The sequence below is a fragment of the Centrocercus urophasianus genome, unplaced genomic scaffold (genome assembly GCF_019232065.1).
Source record: "Centrocercus urophasianus isolate 14NV4802_14NV808 unplaced genomic scaffold, USGS_Curo_1.0 seq_14, whole genome shotgun sequence".
NCBI classification, from domain to species: domain Eukaryota; kingdom Metazoa; phylum Chordata; class Aves; order Galliformes; family Phasianidae; genus Centrocercus; species Centrocercus urophasianus.
In genome coordinates this window covers 11047115-11060494 of record NW_024884586.1, presented here as the reverse complement: position 1 = coordinate 11060494, position 13380 = coordinate 11047115, and the positions used below count along the sequence as shown (strand labels likewise).

The 13380-nt window shown below is 39.8% G+C and overlaps 1 protein-coding gene across 1 annotated transcript; it reads right to left on the bottom strand.

The window, feature by feature from the left end:
- Positions 1-853: 853 nt before the first annotated feature.
- FADD (Fas associated via death domain) lies at positions 854-4803 on the bottom strand. The gene is made up of 2 exons (XM_042813994.1): positions 4383-4803; positions 854-3649 (listed from the first exon to the last, which is right to left on the bottom strand). The coding sequence occupies exons 1-2, from the start codon at positions 4681-4683 to the stop codon at positions 3363-3365; spliced, it is 588 nt and encodes a 195-aa protein (XP_042669928.1). The 5' UTR covers positions 4684-4803; the 3' UTR covers positions 854-3362.
- Between the last annotated feature and the right edge of the window lie 8577 nt (positions 4804-13380).

Below are 13380 nucleotides of genomic sequence, written 5' to 3'. Positions count from 1 at the left end.
AAAAACCAACTCATGCAGGGGGAATTTAAAAGTCTAGAAAACTTCTCTTAAACTGTCATGGAAAAAAAAATGCAGCTTCTTAAAAAAAAAAAAAAAAAAATCAACGTGCAATATGCAATTATGGACATCTTCAAGTATCAAAGGAAATAGTAGGCATGTAGTGAAAGGGACTATAAAGGAACATAAAGAAAACAATCTGCCAACATCACATTCTCCTGAAATACTGCTTTTTTACTGCGTTTTGACATGTTCTCTTTTCAAGGCTGCAAAATAGTCTCAAGGGACAAAAACAAACACTTTAGTGATTCTCACAGATATTCCTGCAGATTATCACAGAGAGAATTTGCTAAAATGAATAATTAAGTTACTTGCCTTATGCATTCAAAGCGTTAATACTCTATTACCAGAAGAGACTTCAGAGAATAAGACTTCTGAATGCATTCTCTAGGCGCCTGCAGGTTTAGTACAAGGCGTAAACTACTATTTTAATTATAAAACAACTACAGTATCCTTACCGCAGCATGACTAGTATAGAAAAAGTAAGAAAATCAATTTTAATACGGTTATTTACTCATAAAAGGTCTATGTCCCATGCATACACTGTGTTCAATTTTAGGCTCCTAAGGGCTGGCAGAATTTTTTTTCTTGTATACCTCCCCAGGCAAAAGCATTCAAAGCTACAGCTACTTCCCGATGGCCCTCCCATCCTTTCTGATGTTCCAAGAAGGACATGGTTAACACTAGGTCTGTTTACCACAACTCCTTGCATTAATAGTCCCCACCATTTATTTTCTCCTCACTAGAGATCTCCTCATAAACAGCAACCCTGTAAGACAAATCCAGTTCCATTTCATTTGCTTTTAAAGAAATACATTTAATGAAATATGCACAAGATTACATGGTATAAAACTACGCACAAATCCTGAAGTTTTACATTTTCTAAGGCAGGAGATTTCTTGCAGATGAACATTTGGCTACAACTGCTATTCCTAATGATTCTAAAAATACCCTGATTATATACAGTAGGCAATATACTTCTTTTTAATATTCCAGATAAATGAATCTTTGGTAAACCAGAAGATTTATGACAAGTAGATAAGGAAAACATGTTAGTGGACAGACTAAACTTGGAACTGCTGCAAACTGCTTCACCACAAACATAACTCATTTTGCTAACTTCACTTCTCTTCCACTCTGCTCACAAAGATCATTACTACATTACATGAAGTAAAAAAAGATTAAATCTTCAAATACTGCAGAATGCGGATCAACACTATTAAAAACATCTCTAAAACTTCTGAGCTGAAGTGCAGCATTTCCTCCCCCACCAGAACTTTGGAACTGAGAATTGATGCTGACAGAGTACTGGAGCAAGCACTTGAAGAACTGCACCTGCCAAAAACCAGAGGAACTTTCATATTACCCGTTGTTTTTTGCTCTCATATAATCACTAATATGATTTAAATGATTCCCGTAATCGTATTTTAAAAGGAAAGCCCAAACAAGAAGTTCACATTACAGCAGTTTCCATCAAATACAGTCAAGTATTCAAGGGTAATCTTCTAAACTAGAAGCACCAACTTCAACAAAAACTTGAAAATTATGACTGTTAACAACATTTATACAGAGTAGTGATGTAATACTACATGATGATACTTGGTCTTCACAGTAATAGCACCATGCAACAAGAACTTGGACAAAGCCAAGTCACATGGGTACAGTAGGAAAAAAAAAAAAAAAGCCTTCCTGTTTAGGAATCATCTATGTAGCTAGATGAATGTTTGCAGTAACAATCCAACTCATCTAAACAATAGTAATATCAGAGAATTTTCCCCTCTGGCATAACAAATAACTCCAAGGCTTCCATTGCCCTATGTGTCTTGAAGCATGTGCAGCTTTTTCCAGTGTTACATTAGGCATAAAATCCGTACTTTTTTAGGTCTGGTCTCATTTTACAAATGCTCCTTCAACTGTGAGTTGCTTACAGCCACTTTCTAGAAGCGTAAAGGAATGGAAACAAAGTAAAGAATTGCAGAGAACTTGGAAGTACTACCAGTTCCAGTAGTACTCCAACCAAGAATGACAAAAGGTATCCGATCTTCACAGGATATCACTGGAAAGAGAAAGTTAGTACTCTTCCCATAAGCTTTCAGGCTCCTTGACTAAAAAGAAGTCATTTTTGTTTTCTAAGTTCCTGTTACAGCATTTTTATTTATTTATTTATTTATTTATTTTAAACCAAGACCACAGGTAACTGTGACTGACTGATGAGGTGAGCTGCAGCATCCAGCAGACACAACCACGATTCCCCGATATAGATTATGAGATGACTAGCTTTAGAAAATCTTAAAACATTCAAGGCAATGAAAAAAAAAAAAAAAAAAAAGTCTGCTGTAAACATCCATAATCACTTTTGTACTGTGCAGGTGACAGAGCACTGGCACAGGATGCCCAGAGAAGTTGTGCTATCTTTCCTCTGGAATGTTGCCTGGGCATGGTATTGGGCAGCCTGCCCTATGTACTTGTGCTTCAGCAGGCAGTTGGACCACATAACCTCCAGAGGCACCCTCCAACCTAAACCATTCTGTGATTCTGTGTATAAAGGCACTTGATAATTAATTTCAACAAGATTGTTTTTCAATCCAGGCACATTTTTTGCAAAAAAACAAAACAACAAAATCACTACAGTAGTTATGAGTCCTAATGCACTGATGTCTTACAGACTGAGCTTACAGTCTTCTTTGAATTATTTTACTGATAGCAAAGGTGTTCAAAAATTATGGAAGATATTACCTTATGCTACTCAAAACAAAGAGAAGACTCACTACATAGCTAAGAGCTCAGCCTCCTTCCCCCTTTTCACACTAGTTACAAACAGATCACTTAAAAAGTATATATATATATATATATACATACACTTTTTATTAGGAGGTTGGAATATTCATGTATATATATACACACACATATACATGTGTATATGAGATATATATATATAAAATGAAATTGTCAGTTCCCTCAGAAGTGTCCCATGGATGTAATTACAGACAAGGCACTTGTAAGGAATCTGCAATAAATCATATATTATTTTCAGATGGGGGGCAAAACTAAAGTCTCAGAATTTTCTGCAAAAAATTTGTATTTCAAAAGTTAAAATCTCTTAAAGGAAGCACCAACTGCGAAGCACTGCCTGAAAGGAAGGATTTGTTTTCACATTAGTTATAACCTGATCTGAAATTAACCTATTAATTTTAAGGCACATAAATTAATGGCAGAATTAACAGAGCCAATGACAGATGATCAAAAGGCACTTTTGCTTCTTTCTTCATTTGCATCTGTGATGTGAAAGTGCTTTTCTCTTCATTTCACATGTTTTCTGTGTTCAGACGTGAGAGCTTCTCTTCAGCTATGTCTGCCACTAAATTCATATTACAGTCTCGAAGAGCCTTTATTAGGTCAGTCACCTTTGCATCTTTCCCCTTCAATTTCTGCCATTCTCGAAGTGACTGAACCAATTGCTCCCGCAAATTCCGTGGATTGTCTTCTTCTATTCTCTCTATCCTCACTTCAGAAAGGTCAAGTTTTCGCATCAGCCTTCTCCAGTCTCTCCCAACGTTTTCGCATATAACTTCGATAACTACCTTCTGCAAACCTGGAACAGCAGAAATACATACGTGAGGACATACAAAGAAAGATACTTTTATTAAGCAAAACACTATTATTGATGTATCACTTATAATGAAAAGCTACTGCGTGCACTGGAAGATGCTAGTACAGAGCAGGGCTTCCAATTAACCACCAGGCTGACAGCTGAGAGACCTGGGACTCCTCAGTCTGGAGAAGAGAGAATGAGAGAAGACTAATAACTGTTTGCAAATATCTGAAGTGCAGGAGTCATGTTGACAGGAGTGGATTCCTCTCGGTGGTGTGCAATAGAGCCAAGGGCAACATACAGAAAGTGAAACACAGGAAGTTCCACAGAAACACAAGGAAGAACTTCTTTACTGTCAGAGTGACAAAGCACAGGAACAGGCTGCTCAGAGAGTGATGGAATCTCCTTCTCTGGGGATACTGAAGACCCACCTAACTGTCTACCTGTGCAACCTGCTGTCAGCGAACCTACTTTGCAGAGTTCCTTTCCAAACCCTACGATTCTGTGACTCGGTGACCAGGGCTAAAGGAGCAGCTGCTCGCAGCATATGCTGCCCTCACGGTACGCTTCCAGGGTATGACACCGTCTCTGCAGCAGCAGTTAAGCACAGCAACAGCACCGTGAGCAGCAGCCACAGATGGGAACTGAGGGCTGAGCACTCTCACGCCTCAAACACACGTTTACTGGGATCACTTGGAAAAAAATAACGAAAAAAATAAAAAGCTGCACCTACGTCTTTCCTTCATGTCAGGCCGCTCATCAGGAGCGCTGGCTTCTCCCTCCTCTATGAAATGCTCCAGCCGTAAGACCAAATCTTCTCTTTTAATGCTCTTAAACATGGTTTTAAGCAAGTCTACGTTATGACTTGAAATCAGCTGCTGCTCCATGAGGAAGTTGAAGAGCTCCCTGCCGCTCTGGACAGACTCCAGCTTCCTTTTCCCAATTTTGTCCTGGCACAGAAACTTCAGGTCGTGCAGCTCGCTGGCAGACAGACAGGCGGACAAAGAATTCAGCAGAGCCAGAAAGGGATCCATGGGGCTGAGGCCTACAGCGCAGCCGGCACCAAAAGAGGCACAGAGCGCACACTCCACCCTGGCGGCGGATTTCACTCGCGCTTCCGCAGTGCCACCGCGGGAACGCGAAGCCCGCCCCGGCCCAGCCCCGCTACGGCGGGGTGCTGACCCGCGCCAGCCGGGCCGGAAGTGACGTCACGGCGGCGGGTTCTCCCGCAGCCGTCAGAAGATGGCGGCCGGTGTTTCTTAGGGGTGTGGTAGCGTCTAGCAGCTGTGCCACACGGTTTGTGTCTGAGAGCAAAGAGACTCATGTGCTTCCAGTTTATTATGAGGAAGTGGGCCCCCTTCGCATGGGGCTGCTCAGACGCCTCGGCTCCCTGCCTTGGGACTGCAGGGCTCCCTGCCACCTGGAAGTGTGTGGGGCTTTGGCAGAACCAAAGTGCCAGTCATTGTGCTTGTTACCACTTGGCCTGTTAATTAGGAACCACACAGTGCTCAAAATGCCCTGGAGATTAACTGACTTGTCTCATAGTACTGAATTAAAAACGTGTGCTTGGAGCCAAATGTGAGATTGCCCATCTCCTGCTGCTCAAGCAGTAGTGCCAATTCCCTACACCTTGGCTTTGATTGGGCTGTCATTATAGTAATGCATCTATGCCTCAGTTGGGAGGCCTGTATGTTCCCCTGTAAGTGCACAATTACTGGCTTTCTTGTGAGCTTTATCACATAATGTTTTACCTACCAGCTAAATGAATGAGGATTATTTGGGGTTATACACTGATGAAAGGAGCCAATAGAGAGTAAGAAGTGCAGTATCACAGCCCCTTTCTCAAAGAGATACTGCTATGTGCATTATGTCCCTGGAAGCTGCTCAAGAAAGGAACCTCTGCCCTTGCCTGAGCCAGAGGCCTGAGCCATTCACTAGCAACGCGGGGCTTGTTGTAGCGGTCTTATTACTTGCAAAGATTAATTGTGACATGAAATAACTCCTGACCTTTAAAACAGAAGAAGCAAGGCAAATCTTTAGTGTTCACATTTTAAAACCAATTCTTACACAAGGTGAAAGGTTGTGTACTTATGTTGAATGGGAAAATTCAAGTTCATGCCATTGTTTTGTATGTCTCTAAAGTTCAGAGCAACCATACTGGTTTCTCTCACAGCACAGATAGGTAATTCAGGACTTTCCTTGTTCCTTTGGTTGACTCCCCAAGCTACCCCATTACTAGATTGCTTCTAGTACATCCTTCAATTTACTGTCACTGCAGTACACAAAAAGAACTATGATTCTTGGCGTAGATTGCAGTTGCAGATACATAAACTTGGAAATTATCATTTTCTACATCTTCTTCCCCAGTCTCACATTCCAAGCTGAGGTACAACTCCTACTACTCCCAAAACATTTCTAAAACTCCCAATTCAACTCCAAACTCCAAAACAATCTCTCCTTAGATAAAACTGCTAGATTTTCAGCATCCTGTTTCAGTCTATTATGCAGATCTAGTCTTGCATATAATCAAGAAAGCCAGTATACAGAACTAGCTACAGACATTAAGTCCATCTGTGAACTAAACCAGTTTAAAGCAGGATTTTTGGAGTCCGTGATTGCTACAAATTGGATATTGCATGGTCACATGGGAGGAATGAGCTGTGCATGTTCTCAGGGATGTATTTTCTCCCTGTATTCCTGAAGATTCTTCAGTGTGTGGAGGAATGAACATGAATAAAATGTGTAGTGTAAGCCAAGGAGGAATGTGCGTGGATTAATTTAGAAAGTAGACAGAAGTCCCAATTGCAATACAAGAGGTAAAAAACAACAAGAAACAAAAAAAACTGATTAATTAAAATCTCACTTTAATATTGCCAAAACAATGACTCTATAAAGCAAAAACGTATAAGAAAGGACCAAAGCACATGGCACGTAGCTTGTGCTCAATTCAGAAACAAGCGTACATGACTGAAGCCTACATAAATCAGCGTAATTTATACCTTTATCCTCAGTCCCTTTCATGCAACTGAAATCAACATCACCTGAGATTTTCATAGGTTTGTATGAACTCAGTGGCCACATTCTGCACTGACGTATGAGGAGGTGTGAAAACAATCCCATACATCTGTGTAATTTTCAGGGAATCTAAATTAGTAACAAACACAGAGCTATGCAATATAAATCATTATTTAAGACGCAACTCATTGCTTAAATGCTTTTGAATTCACTTTTAACATCTGACATAGTAATTTAGTAACACCTTCTGTTATGTCTGAATCTGAGCTGTTAACTGCACATTCACAGATGAAAATCCTGGAGCAACGTGCTTTCCTCCAGTTGTTTCCTTTGAAAGTGGTTTGGGGTGGGGTTTGCAAGGAAAATATTTGCCAGGGTCAACAGATCATAACGGAATCTCATTAGAATAAAATTTAATGGAAACTATTTGTTCGACTAGCTCAGATTTCAGCAGACGTTTCCCAGAAATTAAACGATCCGTTTCCTCACCACATAGGTTCCTTGAGGTATGACGATTCCTTCCCAAATGCTGCAGAGGGAGCTCGAGGCTTTGGAGTGCACCGTGCTGAGCTTTTTTGACTTCATCTCCGCTGAAGGAGCAGGACGAGGAGGGCAAAATGATTCATTACTGCCGAGACTTGGAAAGGTGTCGGTCACTAGGACACATAGGAACAAACACATTTAAAGAGTGGGGAAGCGAAGCAGCAACACACATGGGCTGACATTCTCAGGGGCTGTGCAGTCATGGCATGTGAATACCTGTGGGCAGGGTTTATGACTTACTAAAGAACTGCTTTAAAAAGCAGCAGAGTAATTTACATGCCCATAAGAGTAGAATGTTCTAATGAAACGTACGCCACTGTCCTGACTGTAGGTGACTGACTCAGCTTTCACAGAATTTCTGGAAGATGCTTTGTGCTGATAGTGGCCTATCAATATCTAAAGAGGGGCTAAAAGAAAGAAGGGGACAGACTCTTCAGCAGGCCTATTGTGATTATGACATGGGGAAGTGGTCTCAAACTAAAATAGGGGGGATTTGGACTGGATATAAGAGAAATTTTTTACAGAGAAAGTGCTGAGGCTCTGGTGCAGGTTGCCCAGAGATGTAGTCTTCAAGAATGTCTTTGGAGACATTCAGGGTCAGGCTGGATGGGGCTGTGAGCACCTGGTCTAGAGTAGGTGTCCATCTTCCATGCAGCAGAGTTGAACCAGGTGGCCTTTAAAGGTCCTTTCCAATTCAAACAATTCTATGATTCTTTCCAGCCAAGGCAACTTGAATTTCTTGTTGCCTTCCTTCTTTACTCTGGAATCATAGTCTAATCTGCCACACAGCTGATGAAAGTGTGTGACATTTTCTCTGAGAGCTCTAATCCAATCTGATGTAATCTAATTTGCTATTAGTGCTCATTAGCAAGCATATGAGTGGTTAAGTCCAGCTTTGATGATTCTGTTTCCTCTAATACTGTCAAGCAACTTATTCCTCATATGGCAGATAGCTTTCTATACATACTAACAGCCTGCCATCTCTTTTCAGACAGTTTCTTTTATCTAGCAAGGGATGTGCTTGTAGTGTGCAACTGACACAGCAGAACTAGTTTTAAACAAGCTAATTCAGATGCTGGCAGCAATACAGCATGCTCAAATTTGAGATAATATTGCAGATATTCAAAGAAATGCCTCTCCTGAAGCCCATAGCAAGGGCTACACACACATAGAGTTTAAAATGTTAATCTGTGTATTTTTTTTTCTTTGCTCTTCTTTTGCAAAGAGCCATGCATTTTTGAGCCATATATTTGCTGCTTTGTATGTACATACTTTGCTTAACTTTGATATGTTTGGAGTTTAAATCATTGCTATCATGTCAGTCCTGTCCCATCAGAGAAGAGCTCAGCTCCTGGGTTTGTAAGGCGCAAAGAATGCATTTCTGTATGAATTCCTGTCTGGTTTTACAGAGCAGAAGGAGGTGAAAGTCTGAAAGGATCATGACTGTATCTTTGCAGACTTGTAAAGGCATCTTACTGATGTTGTAGTTGCTTTAAATAATATGCAGGATGACAAGATGGTCAACAGATATCTTCAGAGGTGCAAACTGAAAACAAACTAATGAGACCTTGATGTTCTATTGCTGTTTCTTTACAAGCTGCATGTTGGTACTCATGAGGTTGTCTGGGCTGACTGTAGAATTGGCGAAAGGGTATTTTTACTTTTATTTATTTTTTTAATAAGTGGAAGCAAAAAGGAGAATGTCCATATGGCAAAGGTGGCATCAAAATTCAAAGCGTTCCATCATTATAAGGTAAATCTATGTGCTGCTGCCCACCTTCCAGATAGACTGCATTTGTGCTTTCAGAAGTCCTGCATCTAGAGAGGGGAGCAGACTCACCATTTTGAGCAGGCAATGAGAAATGTCCATAGAAATCAGGGCAATTAGGTGAGGTACTATTTATGAATGAAATAGCTTTGATACCTTTTCTAACTTATCAGACAATTCAGTAATGAATAATTCAGGAAGATTATAAAATCTTCCTGTCACTTCTGAAAAACAGGTTAGACAAACTTCTTGGCAGAGACATTTTTAATCCCATGGTGAATAAACTGACTTCTTAGCCAACCTATTCCAAGTCTCACATTCATTGTTTGCAAAATCATAAAACATTTTCATCAGATAAAGTTTTTGCAGTTCTGCTGTTGTAAGGTTTTGGGTTTTTTTTGTGAATAAATCAAACTGTTCATAATTCCTATATTTCCTTATCAGAGATCACCTCTGTTACTATAATATCTTGTGTAGAAAGAAATGCTCTCTAGTACAGAAACCACTTGTGAAGGGACCTGGGATCCTAAGAGAACACTGTCCATGATGAAAAGGACTACAAGAAATGTCGAGTTATTGTAGGTTGTGGGAGATAAAATTAGAAGCAGACTGTGGGAAAAGCAAATAAGTACTGAAAAGTAAGTTAACTCCAGCATTGTTGTATATGGATAAAAGATCTGGCCACGTAACAACAACAACAAGCAATAAGTTGTTAACAGATGCTTGAACTTAATATTGAAACAGAAGAAGTGTTGATATAATTCTGTTGATATAATTCTGTTGTGTTGTTGTTGGCAGAAGACGTTAGTTAAACTTTAGGGAGAGGGTAAATTGTAGACTTCTGTTTATTTTCTCAAGCAAAAAACTTCTGATTTGGCACTTTACCTATTTTTGTATGGACTTTTCATCATGCTGTGTGAGTATGAAATCATTCAGACAAACATTTCACATGTCAGTAAAGCTATGTGTATGTTTTACCCTAGCACATTTCATTCCACTAAAGCATATCTATTACTTAAGCTATGTAACATTAATTTTTCAGTTGGAATAACAGAAAAAACAGAAAAGAGAATTGTCTACAGAGTAATGTCATTGTGAAATAAGCTGGGAGGTAATAAGACTCTGAATAATACCGAATTATCGTTAGATCTTCTTTGGGGCACTTTTTTTCCCCATTCTATTCAGTCCTATCTGGACTGGCTGACCTTTCTGACACTGAAAATGCCCATGCTCTGAGGACAGCATAGAATAGCCACGTGAGGTAGATATTCTGAGCAACTTCCTCAAGAAGACGAAGCTACAGCAGAATATGATACAGAGATGCCAAAGCTCACGCGAATTGGTGCAGAAGCCATGCAGAAGCTGTGTGAGACTGAAAGGAAAACATCTCCATTAGAGTGGTGCAGAGCCACTATATTTTCATATTTTTCAAATATTTTCATATTTTCATGTACGTTTACCACTCAGCCCCAGTGACTCTTATAGTTCTCTACTGGAGACCACTCCATCATGCAGTGGTGTATACTGCTTCACTGGTTGAGAAAGAAGCAAATGAAGGTAAGGTATGATGTGGAGGTTGCCAGTAATCCAGAGAAATAGTCCAACGGTTCTGATTGCCAGGCTGTGAAGCTAATATTAATTAATTTCTGATGAGCATATACATTTGTTTTTTATTTTCCTGGGCTATTGTGTTGCCAGTTCCCAAGACCAATAAAGACATGAAAAGTTAAATATGTGCTACATTAAGAAATATTTTTTTGGAAAGAAAACAGATGGAAGAATTTGTCTTCAGTTTCTTTTGCAGTGATAAAAAAGATTAGGCTAGTTTAAAAGGGTAAAACAGATCAACTTTGCACTAGTTTGTATCACTTGGAATTATTTCCTATAAGCATGCAAATTGTCTCAGGACTTCATCCTCCCCCCTAAAGAAATGGGGTTCTTTTCTTTACTTTTACCAAGTACAGCACTGCTCAGTTTTTGTTTGTGCATATTCCAGCTCTAATTTCTTCTGGATTAATAGGTTCTATTTTGGAAGTGGCTGTTGTTACCCTGCAATTTGACTGCAGAAGGTGTCATGGAGAATGAAGCCATTTTTCCAAACAGGTATCTGCATCCATCCTGCAGAACGACCTGTTCACAGACCAGAAAATATCTTGGCTTCCAACTATCTCCCAGAGTGACTAAAATTTTGCCTTAACGTAAGTAAAAGAATCAGCCTAGCCTCACTTTAATTCTTTTTGTGTTTAACTCAGTTTTGAGCTCACTGACCACTACAAACCAAGAGGGGAATGAATTTCTTAACAAGAAGTATTGACCGAAATACCTGTGGTTGGCAGTAAAACTATCCGCTGGAGGAAAGGCTGGTGGATTTCTGTTCTTCCCTTCAAGAACGTGCCAATGGAGTGTTTTCCATCTGAGTCATTATCTCACCGTCACTGAAGTTGGAAGGTGGAAGTTTTTTTCAAATCTGATTAAAGAGGGAGTGCCTTGGTCTGCCCCAGCACAGTGTGGCTATTATCTGGAGCAATCACTTCCTTTTAAAACGTGAATAGTTTTATGCAACCATTAAGTGACACAGGATATGACTAGGTTAGTTACTCACAGGAATTTAGAAATAATAAATAAGAAAGTAAATCTGGTTTCATTGTGCTCCTCCCTTGATTCTTAAGCGTAGGGGCATAGAAACCATTATTTTCTGCTCTCTGAATAAAAGCTTCAATTTGAGCTAGTCCTCTGCATTGTAGTCAGATCCAGATACAGTTAGACTTAATCCACAGTTCATTGGAACTGTGGAAAATGTGATTTATTCCCAGAAATGAGAAGGCAATGACCTTCTGAGAAAAAGAGTGGTTAACATTATATAACATATAGTGTTTATATACTTTGCCTGCACTCTGTATACCTTCGAAGACAGTAAGAAGTTGCACAGCTTTGTCTGCCTACCCTCAAAAATTTATGTACTACATTTTCTTACTTTCCTGAGTAGTTCTTGTTCAGAGACACAACCATAACAAAGCAATTTGCAGTGTGAGATCAGATCTGTGTTCACATCCTCTCTCAAACACACAAATACTTCTGCCATTTTTCACTAATTTTGAGTGTTATTTTAAAGCTATAATAAAGGTAGCCTTTATTACGTCTATGCCAAGTATCTGATCCTGGAATTAACTGGCATTTCTTACAAGAAGCCCCAGAGGTGTCTACCAGCTTAGCTCTGCAGCTCTCTTTGGTCGGATCTAAAGGACACACATTTTAAAGATGTGGAAAATTTTGTTTTCAAAACTAAAATTCATAGGGATAAAAGTGGAGAAATTTAGTGGAATTTGAAGCTGACTCTCAGTTTTACTTCTCTCTTTCTCTGAAGCAAGGAAGAAGATGCAGCTGAAATTCACATCAATCTACTCTCAGGACTGTAATTGTTCCTTTCCCTGTTACCAGCTCCATCCCTCTTCCAACAATGCCTGTGTAGAGTACCAAAGTACTTGCAGGAGTGTGGCCCCACTTCCACCAGGTCACAGAGCCATCTCTTCCTATCTTGAGCATTTTGTGCTTGCTTTGTGGCACAGAGAAAGAGCAGAGGAAGGAGTGCAGCAGTTTAGGGCCAGTTTTGTAGTTTGACCTTGGCATTAGAAAAAGTAACTCAAGGGAAACTTGAATGCTTTCGAGGTAAAAGTAGTCTAGACCTCAGGTCTCCAACTCCCCGCTACGTGATCTAAGCTATAAAACATGTTTGTCTCTATTTTATACAGAATGAGATTTGTTTTCAGGAATCACCCACTTTGAGTGAAATTTTGGCCTCCAACCAACCTCCTCACCCTGTTAACCTTCAGGCAGGGCTGGAAACTCAGTTTCTTCACTGGGCTAATCCTTCCCTATCAGTAAACTTGGGGCAGGCTAGTATGCTGAGACTTACTGCTTTCCCACTTGATGGCTAATTACCTGTGAGTAATTATATTTCTTTACCTACAGATGTTTTTGGAAGATTAATATATTAAGAAACGTAAGCAGCTTGGTTAATTATGTGTTCTTACTAGGATAGATGGCAATTCCATACCTGTGAGTACTGCAAAGCAGTGAGGCAATGCTGTGGTTAGCCATTCACCTGCACGTTGTCTGCGAGGCTTCAGAAACTTAGCTGCTGAAGAGGCTGAGAGTATGGTCTGACTTCAGTATTGGAAATGGCATGAGAGCTCATAAATCATTCTGATGCATCGGAGTTATAAATCATGCTGATGTTAAAAATAACTGTTCCTGGAGGAACGTGTGAGAAACAAAATGATTGCACTGGTCTAATGCTAAGGCCTCTAAATTGTTGAGCCAGAATTTAAGGTTAATCTGAAAAAAAAATACAGAAAAAAAATAAATAAGAAAAATTATTGCTATTTTGATTATGTCGCCTTCCTGG